This window comes from Loxodonta africana, chromosome 26 (genome assembly GCF_030014295.1).
Source record: "Loxodonta africana isolate mLoxAfr1 chromosome 26, mLoxAfr1.hap2, whole genome shotgun sequence".
In the NCBI taxonomy this organism is placed as follows: Eukaryota; Metazoa; Chordata; class Mammalia; order Proboscidea; family Elephantidae; genus Loxodonta; species Loxodonta africana.
This window is the reverse complement of record NC_087367.1, coordinates 20302511-20317821: the sequence shown is the minus strand read 5'-3', so window position 1 is coordinate 20317821 and position 15311 is coordinate 20302511. Positions and strand designations below refer to the sequence as shown.

The following is a 15311-nucleotide window of genomic DNA, read 5'->3' as shown; positions in this document are numbered from 1 at the left end:
CCTAATCACCGCCTTGTTACGAGCTAGCTGTGTGATCTTGGCTAAGTAATTTCATTTCTGTACTTCTGTGTCCTCAGCTCTAAAATGAGAAGTTAAGACCTACCCTAATGTAGCCTGTGTTGTCTGTGAAATTGTTATCACTACTGTCACAGATTGAATTATGTCCCTCCCCCCAAAAATGTGTGCATCAACTTGGTTTGGTCCCTGCTTCCCAGTACTGAGTGGTTGTCCTCCATTTTGTGATTGTAATTTTATGTTAAAAGAATCAGGGTGGAATTGTAACACCACCCTCGCTCAGGTCACCTCCCTGATCCAAGCTAAAGGGAGTTTCCCTGGGATGGGGCCTGCACCACCTTTTAACTCTCAAGAGATGAAAGGGAAGCAAGCAGAGAGTTGGGGACCTCATACCACCAAGAAAGCAGCACCAGGAGCACAGCACGACCTTTGGACCTAGGGTCCCTGCACCTGAGAAGCTCCTGGACCAGGGTTTGATTGAGAACAAGGACCTTCTTTCAGAGCCAACAGAGAGAGAGAAAGCCTTCCCCTGTAGCTGATGCCTTGAATTTGGACTTTTAGCCTACTTTATTGTGAGGAAATAAATTTTTCTTTGTTAAAGTCATCCACTTGTATTCCTGTTATAGCAGCACTAGATGACTAAGACAGCTACTTTAGTTTACCTTTTGTGAGAAAATATTTTGAAATATTTTCAGAGTAAGTAAACATTGACATAAAAAAAGAGAATCCAATTCCTGGGCTCTGAATCTGGATGTGAAACCACCGGGTCTTGTATCGCTAAAGTGCATTCAGAAATGACAGGAGTTTACTCCAGTAAGAAGTAGGTGGGCGTATCTTCACCTCTACGTTTGTTCTCATCTAAACTCCTGTAAGACAGGTTTGAGAATTCATGTAGACTTTCTGGTGGGGGCGATGGAGAGCTTGAAGAAGTATAAAGTATAGGAAGTGGTATAGTTGTTGCTTGATGCATAAATCTGTGAAGAGCTCTGTGGCTTTCTTCCTCTCTGGTGATTCATTGTAAGCACAGTTGGTTGTTTTGGTTTGACACTAGGTTTTCTGTGGACAATTATCACAAAAAACACTCACTTTTTTTTTTTTTTTAGTAATTTTTATTGAGCTTTAAGTGAACATTTACAAATCAAGTCAGTCTGTCACATATAAGCTTATATTACACCTTACTCCATACTCGCATTTACTCTCTCCCAGTGAGTCAGCCCGCTCCTTCCTTCCGGTCTCTCCTTTCGTGACAATTTTGCCAGTTTCTAACCCTCTCTACCCTCCTATCTCCCCTCCAGACAGGAGGTGCCAACACAGTCTCAAGTGTCCACCTGATACAAGTAGCTCACTCTTCATCAGCATCTCTCTCCTGCCCATTGTCCAGTCCATTCCATGTCTGATGAGTTGTCTTTGGGGATGGTTCCTGTCCTGGGCCAACAGAAGGCTTGGGGACCATGACCACCGGGATTCCTCTAGTCTCAGTCAGACCATTAAGTCTGGTCTTTTTATGAGAATTTGGGGTCTGCATCTCACTGATCTCCTGCTCCCTCAGGGGTTCTCTGTTGTGCTCCCTGTCAGGGCAGTCATCGGTTGTGGCCGGGCACCATCTAGTTCTTCTGGTCTCAGGATGATGTAGTCTATGGTTCATGTGGCCGTTTCTCTTGGGCTAATAGTTATCATGTGACCTTGGTATTCTTCATTCTGCTTTGATCCAGGTGGGTTGAGACCAATTGATGCATCTTAGATGGCCACTTGTTAGCATTTAAGACCCCAGACACCACATTTGAAAGTGGGATGCAGAATGTTTTCATAATAGAATTATTTTCCGAATTGACTTAGAAGTCCCCTTAAGCCCCATAGTCCCCAAACCCCCGCCCTTGCTTCGCTGACCTTTGAAGCATTCAGTTTATCCCGGAAACTTCTTTGCTTTTGGTCCAGTCCAGTTGAGCTGACCTTCTGTGTATTGAGTATTGTCCTTCTCTTCACCTAAGGTAGTTATTATCTACTAACTAATCAGTAAATAACCCTCTCCCACCCTCCCTCCCTCCCTCCCCCCCTCCCCCCCTTGTAACCACAAAAGTATGTGTTCTTCTCAGTTTATACTATTTCTCAAGATCTTATAATAGTGGTCTTATACAATATTTGTCCTTTTGCCTCTGACTAATTTCACTCAGCATAATGCCTTCCAGGTTCCTCCATGTTATGAAATGTTTCACAGATTCGTCACTGTTCTTTATCGATGCGTACTATTCCATTGTGTGAATATACCACAATTTATTTAACCATTCATCCGTTGATGGACACCTTGGTTGCTTCCAGCTTTTTGCTATTATAAACAGAGCTGCAATAAGCATGGGTGTGCACGTATCTGTTCGTGTGAAGGCTCTTATTTCTCTAGGGTATATTCCGAGGAGTGGGATTTCTGGGTTGTATGGTAATTCTATTTCTAACTTTTTAAGAAAACGCCAGATAGCTTTTCGAAGTGGTTGTATCATTTTACATTCCCACCAGCAGTGTATAAGAGTTCCAATCTCTCCGCAGCCTCTCCAACATTTATTATTTTGTGTTTTTGGATTAATGCCAGCCTTGTTGGAGTGAGATGGACTCTCATCATAGTTTTAATTTGCATTTCTCTAATGGCTAATGATCGAGAGCATTTTCTCATGTATCTGTTAGCTGCCTGAATATCTTCTTTAGTGAAGTGCATGTTTATATCCTTTGCCCATTTCTTGATTGGGTTGTTTGTCTTATTGTAGTTGAATTTTAACAGAATCATGTAGATTTTAGAGATCAGGCGCTGGTCGGAGCTGTCATAGCTGAAAATTTTTTCCCAATCTGTAGGTGGTCTTTTTACTCTTTTGGTGAAGTCTTTAGATGAGCATAGGTGTTTGATTTTTAGGAGCTCCCAGTTATCTGGTTTCTCTTTGTCATTTTTGGTAATGTTTTGTATTCTGTTTATGCCTTGTATTAGAGCTCCTAACGTTTTAGTCTTTATGTTTAGGTCTTTGATCCACTTGGAGTTAGTTTTTGTGCATGGTGTGAGGTATGGGTCCTGTTTCATTTTTTTGCAAATGGATATCCAGTTATGCCAGCACCATTTGTTAAAAAGACTATCTTTTCCCCAATTAACTGACACTGGGCCTTTGTAAAATACTCACTTTTTAAAAATTATTCATTGGAGAAAAATCTCTTTAACAGACCTGAAAAATGTGTGATATTTCTCTGTTCTCTTCAAACCAGAACATAAATATTTTTATTATACAGGTCCTTCCTTTAATTAAACTTTGCTGATGCTCTTTCGTGCTAAATGTAGTATTGTTCCACAGATATTAATTGGAATAAGGGATAGTTTGTTACATACCAATTTATGTGATATATTAAAAATGGATAAAGAAAAATGAGTACAGAGGATTCTTTTTTTTTTTTTTTAATGAAGCTTCAGGATAGTCTTTCAGTCCATGTTCAATGTTGGCATTGGGAATATACCTCTCTTTTTCTCATTTTGTCCTCATTTTATGTATTTGTCTTAAGTCTTAAGCTTTGATGCCTGCCTTACACCAGACGTGGTGAAAATTGGTTTTTGATTGTTGAGTCAGATGAACCTTCTGGTTATTCACTTTGCGTTTCTACTAAGATTTTCTTCCAAATAGACACTAAAGTCTGATGAGAAATGTTATCACTAGTGTTTTTATTTTTCTGATTTTTTAACTTAGGTGTATATCAAATCAGCAAACAGATCAAAGCTCATGATGGCAGTGTGTTCACACTTTGTCAGATGAGAAATGGGATGTTATTAACTGGAGGAGGGAAAGACAGAAAAATAATTCTGTGGGACCATGATCTGAATCCTGAAAGAGAAATAGAGGTAAGGATGGAAACTGAATGTACAATGTAAAAATATTAAACCCTCTACACTCGTGTATCTTATCCCACCTTAAAACAACTTACACTTTTCTGGGAGAGGGATCGGGCAGAGTTAATAGCTTATCTACTTCTGAGCCTGGTTTTTGGTGGTCTCAGGTCCAAAAATCTAACCATGCAAAGCTGAAATTCAACAAACATTCATCAAGTACCCTATCCAAATCCCGGGTATACAAGATGACCAGTGTAATTTTAAAATATGAAAATGATCTTTAAAACAGTGGGCTTAATGATAATCACTAATTATCTGTGTATGTGGCTGCTTCATGGCATGGGCCAAGTGTATCCATTGTTGGGTGCCATCTAATCAATTTCAACTCGTAGTGGCCCCATGTGACAGAATAGAACTGCCTCATAGGGTTTTCTTGGCTATAATCTTTACGGAAACAGATCACCAGGTCTTCATCCCACAGAGCCACTGGGCGAGTTTGAACTGCCAACCTTTTGGTTAGCAGCCAAGCGCTTAACCATTCGTACCACCAGGACTACCTAACTATTACATGCTCAGTGAAAGTTTGCTAATTGCATTGAAGTCTCAGAAAGCGAAATGACTAAGAACAGTATTTTAGGTCAGTGATTCTCAAAACAGTAGCACATTATCACAGAGTTTAACATTGCTTGTATTTTTTGGTGGTTTAAAATTTGAATTTCTGCTCAGTGTTTTTTTCTACACATAATATGCATCTCAGGCAAAATCTTCTCTAAGAAGAGGATCTGATAGTACTTCTTTTGGGTATCATTCCCAAGAAGACAGAAAATAATGAGCTGCTTTATGACAGCCTTAAGTTCATAGTAGAAATTCTACTTCCTTTGCTATGTCTTTTCTCCACAGATAACTCGTGTTCTTTGTAGTCCAAAGCAACATAATCTAGTTCACTTCTTCCTTTGTCATTTCTAACATAAATTTGGATTACTTTTAGACATCAATTCTTTTTGCTTTTAGGAACCATTTTGGATCCAGTTTCATAAAAGAGAAAGAATTGCATTATTTCAGAAAGTCATTTAGGGGGATCACTAAAATATCTATGTAACATTTACTGAGAATATACCGTATAGTGCATTACATGAGATTCATCTCCCAAGGAGTCATGTTAATGACAGTTATAATACTTTATAATATAAATGGTTTTTAGTTAACAAATTTCACGTGTATTATTTTTATATTTCGATCCTTAGAATAGTAGATGGGGCAAAAAGTAGGCAGGGCAAGTATTTTTATTCCCATATTACAGGTAAAGAAGCTTGGCTTAGGTTACGTGACTGACCCAAAGTAACATAACAAAACCAGACCACATTCTTCATGAGATCTGATAGGTCTTACTCATTTTTCTCCTACCCCTAACCCTTAAATCTTGAAACTGTATAAAAAATAGATTTAAAATTGACAGAAGCAAAGGATATTGATAATAATACATTATAACTTCTGTGCAGTAAAACTTAATTGTCTGAACATGGACTCCAAATAAATTATGATTAATATAAGATTACTATATTGTTTTCAGATTTGGAGTCTTAAGCATCAATTACCACCCCGAAGTTGCTTACGGAGGAGTCCCTGGGTGGTGTGAACAGTTAACACAAAGATTGCTAACCAAAAGGTTGGAGGTTTGAGTCCACCCCGAGGCTCCTACTTGCAAAAACTCAGCCATTGAAAATCCTACGGAGCACAGTTCTACTCTGACACACACGGGGTTACTATGAGTCAAAATTGACTAGGAAGCAACTGGTATAATTGCTTACAGCTATAAATCTAGCCCTCAGGTAGTAATTAGTGCATGGAGACCTGGTGGCACAGTGGGTAAAGCAATAGACCGCTAACCAAAAGGTCAACAGTTCAAAACCGCCAGGGGGCTCCGTGGGGGAAAGGTGTGGCAGTCTGCTTCTGTAAAGATTTATAGCCTTGGAAACCCTATCGTGGTCGCTGTTTGTCAGAATTGACCCGGCAGCGTTGGGTCTGGATTTTGGTTTTCAGGGTGTGTATAGGGTCGCTATGAGTCAGAATCGACTCGACGGCACTGGGTTATGGTGACTTTACGGATTTATTTTTTCTAGGTTCCTGATCAGTATGGAACAATCAGAGCTGTAGCAGAAGGAAAAGCAGATCAGTTTTTAGTAGGCACATCACGGAATTTTATTTTACGGGGAACATTTAATGATGGCTTCCAAATAGAAGTACAGGTAAGCTGTATGGTTTTCATTAACTGCATATTTTTGATGATGTCCTTTGTTTCTTATAACAGTGGGTGTATTTCATTTTCAGGGTCACACAGATGAGCTTTGGGGTCTTGCCACACATCCCTTCAAAGATTTGCTCTTGACATGTGCTCAGGACAGGCAGGTGTGCATGTGGAACTCCGTTGAGCACAGGCTGGAATGGACCAGGCTCCTAGACGTGAGTGAAGCAGATGTGATTGCGAACCCCGCAGAAAATGCCCCAAACTGGTAGTCGGAGCAGCAGAGGAAAAAAGATTAAGCCTTGACTTAACCATGTGTTCTTACAGAACTCTTTAGTTAGGGAGTGGGAGGGAAGAGAAAGTGTCTAGTCGCAAATATAACACAAACCCATTTTAAAGAAGCAGATTAGCAGGGTAAAAGTTCAGTTTTTCTGTCCATGTCAGTCTTAAAAAATCCTATAGTTAAGGCTTTCCATATTCATGAAGCATTAACTGTTAGGACATTATCTGGGCTTCTGGTGGTGGTGCAGTTGTATTCAGTGAGTGCTGCTCACTAACAGGCTCTCCTTACTGTCTTCCTTGTGAGTTGCTCTCTTACTGTGTTTTCTCCCTACCCCACCCAGATACCACCTTTTGCAGCCCAAGATGTACGCAAATTCTTTTTAGATTCTGAAGGACTCTATTATCCTTATTATTGTTCCACTGCCTAGCAGTAAAGATGTCCCTTCTCCTCACCACTCTGCCAGTGTATTGCTCTTATTCCCTTCCTGCTCTGAGATTCTTTTTCCTCTTATATCCATGTGTTATTTGCCATTGGCTATGGATTGGAATTCCATGATCATATGAAACAAGTTATTTTCAGATATGTTTTTGCCACTGTCCCCATAGATCTAGGGAGACTTCCTGATGGACCCCCAACAGCTGTCTGTCTCTCTTCTAGGAACCAGGACACTGTGCAGACTTTCATCCAGGTGGCACAGTGGTGGCCATAGGAACGCACTCAGGCAGGTAGGGTCTTGAAGGGAAAATGTGAGCTGAGTAATCTGAAGTGGTGGGATGTGTAAACTGTTCCTTAGGAATATTCTCAATCTGCTGTGGAGAATTCACCTCTTCAGTGGCACGCTGAGGTGCTGGTTGCCCTTCTCTGTTACATATCCTCATTCAGTCAGTCATAATTATTTACTGAGCACCTACCATTTGGTAGACACTGTTATGGGCATTCAGGATACATCAGAGAGTAAAATAAAAATTCTTGCCTTTGCTGAGTCCATATTTTAGTGGGGGTGAGGGCGGGGGAGACAGAATAAAAAACACATTCTAACTAATTATGTCAGCGAATGACAAGAGCCCTGGAGGGGGAGGGGACATCGAGCGTAGGCGCCTTGGAGGGAGGTGCAGCTGCAAGACGGTAAATAGGGTGGTCAAATAGGGTGGTTGGGGTAGACTTCACTGAGAGGTGATGATTAAAGGCTTGACTCTCCTTCATGAAATGATGGAGGTCTCAGAAACTCTCTCTCATGTTTAATGTAAGGAAGGGAATTGAAGCTAACTGTAACCCACATGAGCATTTAAAAGCTCTTTGTGCTCTAGCTTTTGTCATCTCTTCCTTTTTGAATGCTACACAGATCCGTAATAAAGGTGTATTTCCTGACATCGTTAATTGCCTGACTACAGACCTCTAATAGTACCTTTCCAAGGTTATTAAGTAACATATGTTCATTCTCTGTATATTGTTAATTGACTCTTATTTATTGCCTCGGCTAGTAAGTACATCTCATCACATAAAACGTAATTTCTTTTTTAAGGAAGCAGAGGGGAAAAAAATACAGTTTTTCCAAAAGTTAAACCCGTAGAAGGTGTGGAACGGTGATTTGTAATGGGGTAGAACTGTAATGAACACACTTTTCTAAATATCGTTTTTTTCTTTATGTGACTTAAATATTTTAAATCCGCTAGTTGTTTGGGTAGTTCATTTAACTTTAAACAACTCTCTCCACCCTTCCTCCCCACCCCCCCCCCCCACACACAGAATTTAGTCATTTAGAGTTTTTGTAGTAAGTTTTTCCTTCTGGCTGTTGGGTAGAAATTAACTCCCCTCTAAAGTCAAAAACATTCAAATTCCTGCTTGTATATAGTGCTTTCGGTCTTTCAGAATCATGGAAAAACAGATCTTTAAAGATAGACCTAGAGATCTGGATATGTGACTATAGATGCTATTTGAGCAGCTTTGAAATAACTGAATTTTAGAATTAGGCTCCTTAGGAGAGCAATTGATAATTTGTTTTACTGTCTCAGACTTCTCCAAAACATAGTAGACTATTACATAGATTATTAATTTGTCTTAGGCACACAGGGAACAACCTAAGCTGTAGTAGTGATCTGGTTTTCAGAAAATCACAGAGGGGTTCGCTTTAGACCTCTCTGTTTGGCAGCTGAATAGATACCACAGGTGCTAAAGTCCTCGCAGCCTTAGGAGCCAGTCTTTCATTGCACATCTGGTGTCAGTCCTTGTGCTAATTTCTTCTTATACAGCACTTCTGATCTTAACAGGAGCCCAGCAAAGTGTTTATTAACATCTCTGTTGCACCAAGAGAAAACCAAGACCCAGAGAGTTTCAGTCATTTGTGACTGAGATGGACTTTGAACTCAGGTTTTATGTGGTTCCAAACCCTGTGCCTTTCCAAGACTCCAGTAATACACTTTGAGAGTTGCTTATGGTGTTTATAACATTACTTAGAAATGTTGTAAGGAAGCCTGGGCTTTGAAGATTAAATCATTGGCTGACATATTCTAAAAGTATACACTATATATAGTATATATATATGAGGGAGTTAAACACCGAGTGGACCCCTAGAGGGGTTTGAGTCATGATGATACAGCACTTGACTAGATGGACGTAGACGTGGTGTGTGAGTGTGTACAAGTACATGTACACATCCATCCGTACATACAGAGCTCCAATTTTTAAGGAGAAGCTGACTTGATTTAATCTCAGCTGAAATTACTTTCTAACATTTATGTGGCTGTGAAGTCGTCATTAACAAACTTAAAATGAAGGCACTCAATTAAGTGACTTAAGCTAAACTTAAGCCAATTGTTTACTCTTGGAGTTGCAAGAAGACACTTTATAAGTGAGAATGATGTGATAACTAAAAGATGGCTGGCAGCCCATCCTGGTGTGAAGTCAGGGATTGCTTAGAATCTTGGAAAGCCGTAGTTGTCAGTGTTAACTCTGTACATAAGTTCCGTCTTTGGTTTCCTATCTGGTTAGGCTGTGTTGATTCTTGGGGAGCTTTCTTGTTTGTTTTTATTTTTGCCATGGGTCTGTAGACACACAGCTATACTGTCTGAAACTGGGAACTCTTTAGCCATTTATTCAGATTATTATCAGTGATCATAAGCCTGAAGAAAAACTACACTTAGGGCAAGGGTTTTGTTTTTAATGGAATATAATGCAACCCATGTCCAAATTGTGCATGATCCAGATAAGAGGGACTAGCAGAATTTTTAAAGATGACTTCATGTTCACATCTAGAATTCTTCTTCCTGAAATCAAGGGATAAGCACAGTATAAATAACGTATTTTAAGATACATTTATTTAGAAAAGGACATCATGTTTGGTAAAGTAGAATGTCAGCAAAAATGAGGAAAACCCTCAATGAGATGAACTGGCACAATAGCCACAAAAATGTACCCAAACATGTCAGTGATCACGAAGATGGCACGGGACTGGGAACGTTTCATTCTGTTAACACGTAAGGTTGCCATGAGTCAGAGCCAGCTTTTGATGGCAACTAACACTGGGTTTGGGGGTTAACAGCAACGCTGCTAATGTAATTTTAAAGGAAAAATACTAAATGAGTAGCCTTAGGTGAACATTGTACTTCCTCAGCATGCTAATACGTACATACTAAGGATTTTTTAAACAGCTTTATTGAGATGCAATTTACATACCATACAATTCCTTTAAAGCGTACAATTAAAAGTACCATTTAAAATGGACAATTCAGTGGTCTTCAGTACATTCACAGGGTTGTGTAAACATTATCACAATCTTAATTTTAGAACATTTTCATCACCTTAAAAAGAAAGCTTGTGCTTACTAGTCATTCCCCGTTCTTCCCCCCTACTACTCCCCGCTGCCCCTACCCCAGCGTTAGGCAACTGATCTACTTTGTGTTTCTATAGATTTGAGTATCGTGGACATTTCATGTTAAAGGAAACATACAATATGTGATCCTTTGTGATTAACTTCCTTCACTTCACATACGGTTTTCGCGGCTCATCTGTGTCGTAGTATGTATTGGTACTTCATTTCTCTTTATTGCCGTATCCAGCAGTTAGTAGACATTTGGGTTGCTTCCCCATTGTGGCTGCTATGAACATTTGTTTACAAGGTTTTCTGTGGATGTGTGTTTTCAGCTCCCTCAGGTATACACTTAAGAGTAGAATTGCCAGGCCATATGATAACTTTATGTTTAACCTTTTGAAGATCTCCCAAATTGTATTCCAAAGCAGCTGCACTATTTTACAGTCCCACCAGCAATGTATGAAGGTTCCCTACCCTCACCAACACTTACTATTGTCTGTATTTTGATTATAGCTATCCTAGTGGGTGTGGTTTTTATTTGCATTTCCATGATGGTTAATAATACTGAACATCTTTTCACGTGCTTATTGGCCATTTGTGTATCCTCTTTGGAGAAATATCTATTTAAATCCTTTCCCGTTTTGTCTTATTGTTGAGTTGTAACAGTTCTTTATGTATTCTACAGTGAAACCTGGGAGCCAGAACTCAGTGGGACTGCTTTTTTTCCGGGTCTGGAAAGTTTTTCGTGTTTGACAGGATGCAGTCTTACGACTTCTCGATCGCTTCTTTTAGTGAAAAGTATTTGTGTTTTCCTTCTCTGACTGGCTTCTGCCTTACACAGGTTCTGGTTTCTGTAGTTTTTTACAGTTGATATAAGTCCCTAATGGCAGTGGTTTTAGTGGGTTAAAGTCCCTATCAGATACAGGATTTGGAAGTATTTTCTCTCATTGTGAGGGTTGTCTTTTCACTTTCTTGATGGTATCAGTGCAGCGCAAAAGTTTTTAATTTTTATGTAGTCCAGTTTTTTTTTTTTTTTTTTTTTTCTCTCATGCCTTTGGTGTCCTATCAAAGAAACTCAGGATCACAAAGATTGACTCCTGTGTTTTTCTAAGAGTTTTGTGGTTTTAGCTCTTACATTTAGGTCTCTGGTCCATTTTAACTTTTGTTTTTTTATAGGTTTTTGTTCTTTATAGGCGAAGTAGGGGTCCAGTTTCATTCTTTCGCACGTGGATATCTAGTTTTCCCAGCACCATTTGCCGAAAAGACTATTCTTTACCCCATTGAATTGTCTTAGCACCCTTGTCAAAAGTCCACTGACCATGTATGTATGGGTTTACACCGGACCCCTCGGTTCTATTCCACTGATCAGTATGTCTGTCCTTATGCCGGTGCCACAGTCCTGGTCACCGTAGCTTTGCAGTAAATTCTGAAATCAGGAAGTGTGAGTCCTCCACCTTTGTTCCTCTTCAAGGTTCTTTGGCTTTCAGGGTCCCTTCAGGTTCCACGTGAATTTTAGGATCACCTTGTTAATTTCTGGAAAGAAGGCACTTGATATTCTGATTGAGATTATATTGAATCTGTAGATCAATTTGGGAAATGTTGCCATTTTAACAATATTACCTCTTTCTGTCCTTGAACAGGGGTGTTTTTCCTTTAGATACTCAATTTCTTTCAACAGTGATTTGTAGTTTTCAGCGTACAAGTCTCAGACTTCTTTTGTTAAATTTCTACCAAAGTATTTTGTTGTTTTTTATGCTATTATAGATGGAATTGTTTTCTTAATTTCATTTTTGGAATGTTTATTGCTGGTGTATTGAAATACAATTGATTTTTGTGTATTGATCTTCTTCTATAGCTTTGCTGAACTGTTTGTTAGTTCTAATAATTTTTATTGTATTCCTTACAGTTTTCTACATAAAAGATCATGTAATCCACAAATGAAGATAATTTTACTTCCTTTTCCAATCTGGATGCTTTATATTTCTTTTTCTTGCCTGATTATCCTGGCTAGAACCTTCAGTACAATGTTGAACAAAAGTGATAAGAATGGACATCCTTGACTTTTTTTCAAGTTTAGGGGGAAAGCATTCGATCTTTCACTATTAAATAATATAATGATAGCTGCAGGTTTTTCGTTGATGCTGTTTATCACGCTGAGGAAATTTCCTTCTATTCTTAGTTTATTGAGTGTTTGTAATCATTAAAGAATGTTGGATTTTGTCAGATTTTTTTTTGGTCCATTGAGATGATCATACAGTTTTTGTCCTTTATTCTGTTAATAGGGAGGATTACTGTAATTGATTTTCAGATGTTAAATCAACCTTGCATTCCTGGAATAAATTCCACTGGGTCATGGTGTATAATCTTTTTATTTTTTGTTGGATTCAGATTGCTAGTATTTTGTTGATGATTTTTGCATCTTATCTTCGTAAGGGGATATTAGTGTCTAGTTTCCTTGTCATACTTCGTCTGGTTTTGGTATCGGTAAAATTGGCACTAAGGAATTTTTACAAGAATAGTATCTTCTCAACTGAAATGAATATGTAAGGCATACAAATAGATCAAAGTTGGCGTATACTAGTGATTGTCGATCATTGGTTACCAAAATTGTAGATTTATTGAACCAATGACTGTAAACTATTTAATTAATAAATTACATTTAGAAATACCACACATGATTTTCAAATATAACATTTCCCCATTTGTTTTAAATTTTGTTCTTTTGGTGAGATTCACGTTCTTCGTAAAGGTCACAATATATGTGAACCTATACCATTATGAATCAGAACATTCATAATCTCCAAATTACTGATAAAAAATACATTCTGCTTGATTTTTTCCAAGACCCCAATTAATTATTCTTCCCCTTCCTATTTTCCAAACCAGTTTCTCAAAAAATATTTATTCTTCGTACCACCTCCAGACCTCAGGAAACCACAGCTACATTTACCATCCCATGAGAATGTCAGGTCCGTATCAGCTCAGACAAGGTTCTCCAGGAAGTTTATCCAGTACTTATTCTGTACTCAGTCTTGTCTGTACCCAGCTCTGTTTCCAAACTAATATACAGAATTTAAGGGGGTGGAGATTTTGCCACAGTATTTTAATAGGCTGGTACATGGAAGCGAGACACCCAGCATTAGAGACGTCAGTAGGCTTGAAGTAATGACAGGGAGAATAAAAAATCGAAAGGTAAAGCTGAAGAATGTTTTAGAGAAAGAAATGCAAAAAATTGAACCAGCATATAGAACATACTATATATGACATATGGAGCCCTGGTGGCACAGTGGTTAAGAGCTTGGCTGCTAACCAAAAGGTTGGAAGTTCGAATCCACCAGCCACTCCTTGGAAACCTATGGGGCAGTTCTACTCTGTTCTTTAGGATTGCTGTAAGTTGGCATTGACGCGATAGCAATGGGTTTGGGTTTTTTGGTATATATAACATATGGGGATGGAAAGGGGAGTAGGCAGACTGAGGAAGGGGACTTCAAAGAAGACCATGAAATTTCTGGTCTACAGTGAGAGTGACAGCTTTGACAAGGAAGCAAGCTGTGGAAATGAGCCTAGTGAGTGAGTAGGTTAAGAATTTAACATAGGTTTTGACTTGGAATCACAAAATACTAGACACGGCGAGACCTTAACTGATTCAGCTCAACTCAGTTGGTTTTGGCAGTGACTGTAGCCCTGGACAAGTCAGCAGTGGAGCAGGGCAAAACCAGAGTTAAGACCAAGCCTCCAGGCTCATCCAGGACATCCCCGTAATGTTGGCCATCTTCGTCTGTGTTACTTATGTTTTTTTAATTTGAGTCGGTTTTTTAAATCTAGATAAATATCCTTAAAAGGGAAGCTTTCTCTCACTACCATAAATAGAAAAATGTTATTACTTGCCTTAAATAGAATGTAAGATCAAATACAACAGAAACTAAGTACTTGCTAGATACTGTGGTGATAAAGATTCTGAGCCTAAGAAATGTCCATTGGTCCGAAGGGGAGATACCAAGGCCATCTGATCAGAAGGGCGTGACTGTCAGTATTAACTTCATATGAGTTCATTTTCAAGAGTGCGCAGTGCCTTTGAGCTCCATCAGCCTGAGTCTGCCTGGATTCTTCCTCGTTACAGCCCCTTTCTCAATCACTTACTGAGCTTATTGAGCATTGCGACTCACGCGGTACAGTAGTAACCGCAGTGAGTGGTACAAAGAAATCTGAGACATGGCCCCTCCCCCAAGCAGATTATAACCTATTTAGATACTACATAAAAAGATTTTTTTTTTTTTTTAAGTGTCATTGTAGTAGTTTAGTATTAGGATTCCCTGGGTGGCACAGTGGATTACCGCTGGACTAATAACTGAAAAGTTGTCAGTTCAAACCCACTTGGGAACACCTTGGAAGTAAGGTGCTTCCAAAAGGTCACAACCTTGAAAACCCTACGGAGCACAGTTCTACTCTGCACACATGGAGTCGCCATGGGTTGGAATCAACAGCAGCTAACAACAATGATGGCAGGTTACCCTGAAGCAAGAAGCATAGTTTTACTGTATATGCTCTAGGCTGGAATAAAAATACAACTAAACAGAGTAAAGACTTAAATATTTGTTTCTAGAAAATCCCCTTTGCTAGAGGATTTGTTTGTCCTCTCCATACCATTGTTAGGGACAGAGGTTTTGAGCCCAAAAGTCTTTTCTGAAGGTAGAGCATAGTCCACGCAGTGAAGAGTGGGGGCTTAAACATCATTGCTGGGGTCCATTTTTAATAACAAAGTGATTGAATTATTACTAAAAACCAGTTGCCCAAAGCAGAATTCATTTTGGATATGTAATTAAGGAAACAGAAAAGCAGGCAGTGCTTTTACTTTTTTGGTAGCTGTTATCTCTAATCAGTAAATGACTAAGAGGTTTAGATTTCTCCACATCTCATACCAATAGACATTCTGGCTTTGTATTATTTTTAAAGGGAGTTTCCAAAAAGATAAAATTGTATGCAGTTTTCCTAGGAAGTTTAAACTGACCTGGAAACAATCTTAAAAACAATATCAATTGTGGCTTCTCCAAAATAAAGATCGATAATTTTTAAATGTCTAGGAGGGTGTAGTAAAGTTTCCATAAACTCGTTA

At 39.0% G+C, this 15311-nt stretch overlaps 1 protein-coding gene across 4 annotated transcripts in view; it reads left to right on the top strand.

Annotated features, from left to right (window-relative positions):
- Nucleotides 1–15311, top strand: part of EML4 (EMAP like 4) — a 201230-nt gene that overhangs the window by 162058 nt on the left and 23861 nt on the right. For all 4 annotated transcript variants that reach the window (XM_010595895.2, XM_064277165.1, XM_064277164.1 and 1 more), the window contains 4 exons: nucleotides 3726–3877; nucleotides 5986–6111; nucleotides 6194–6325; nucleotides 7048–7115. In XM_010595895.2, the coding sequence (XP_010594197.1) occupies nucleotides 3726–3877; nucleotides 5986–6111; nucleotides 6194–6325; nucleotides 7048–7115 (478 nt within the window). The remainder of the gene's footprint in view (nucleotides 1–3725; nucleotides 3878–5985; nucleotides 6112–6193; nucleotides 6326–7047; nucleotides 7116–15311) is intronic.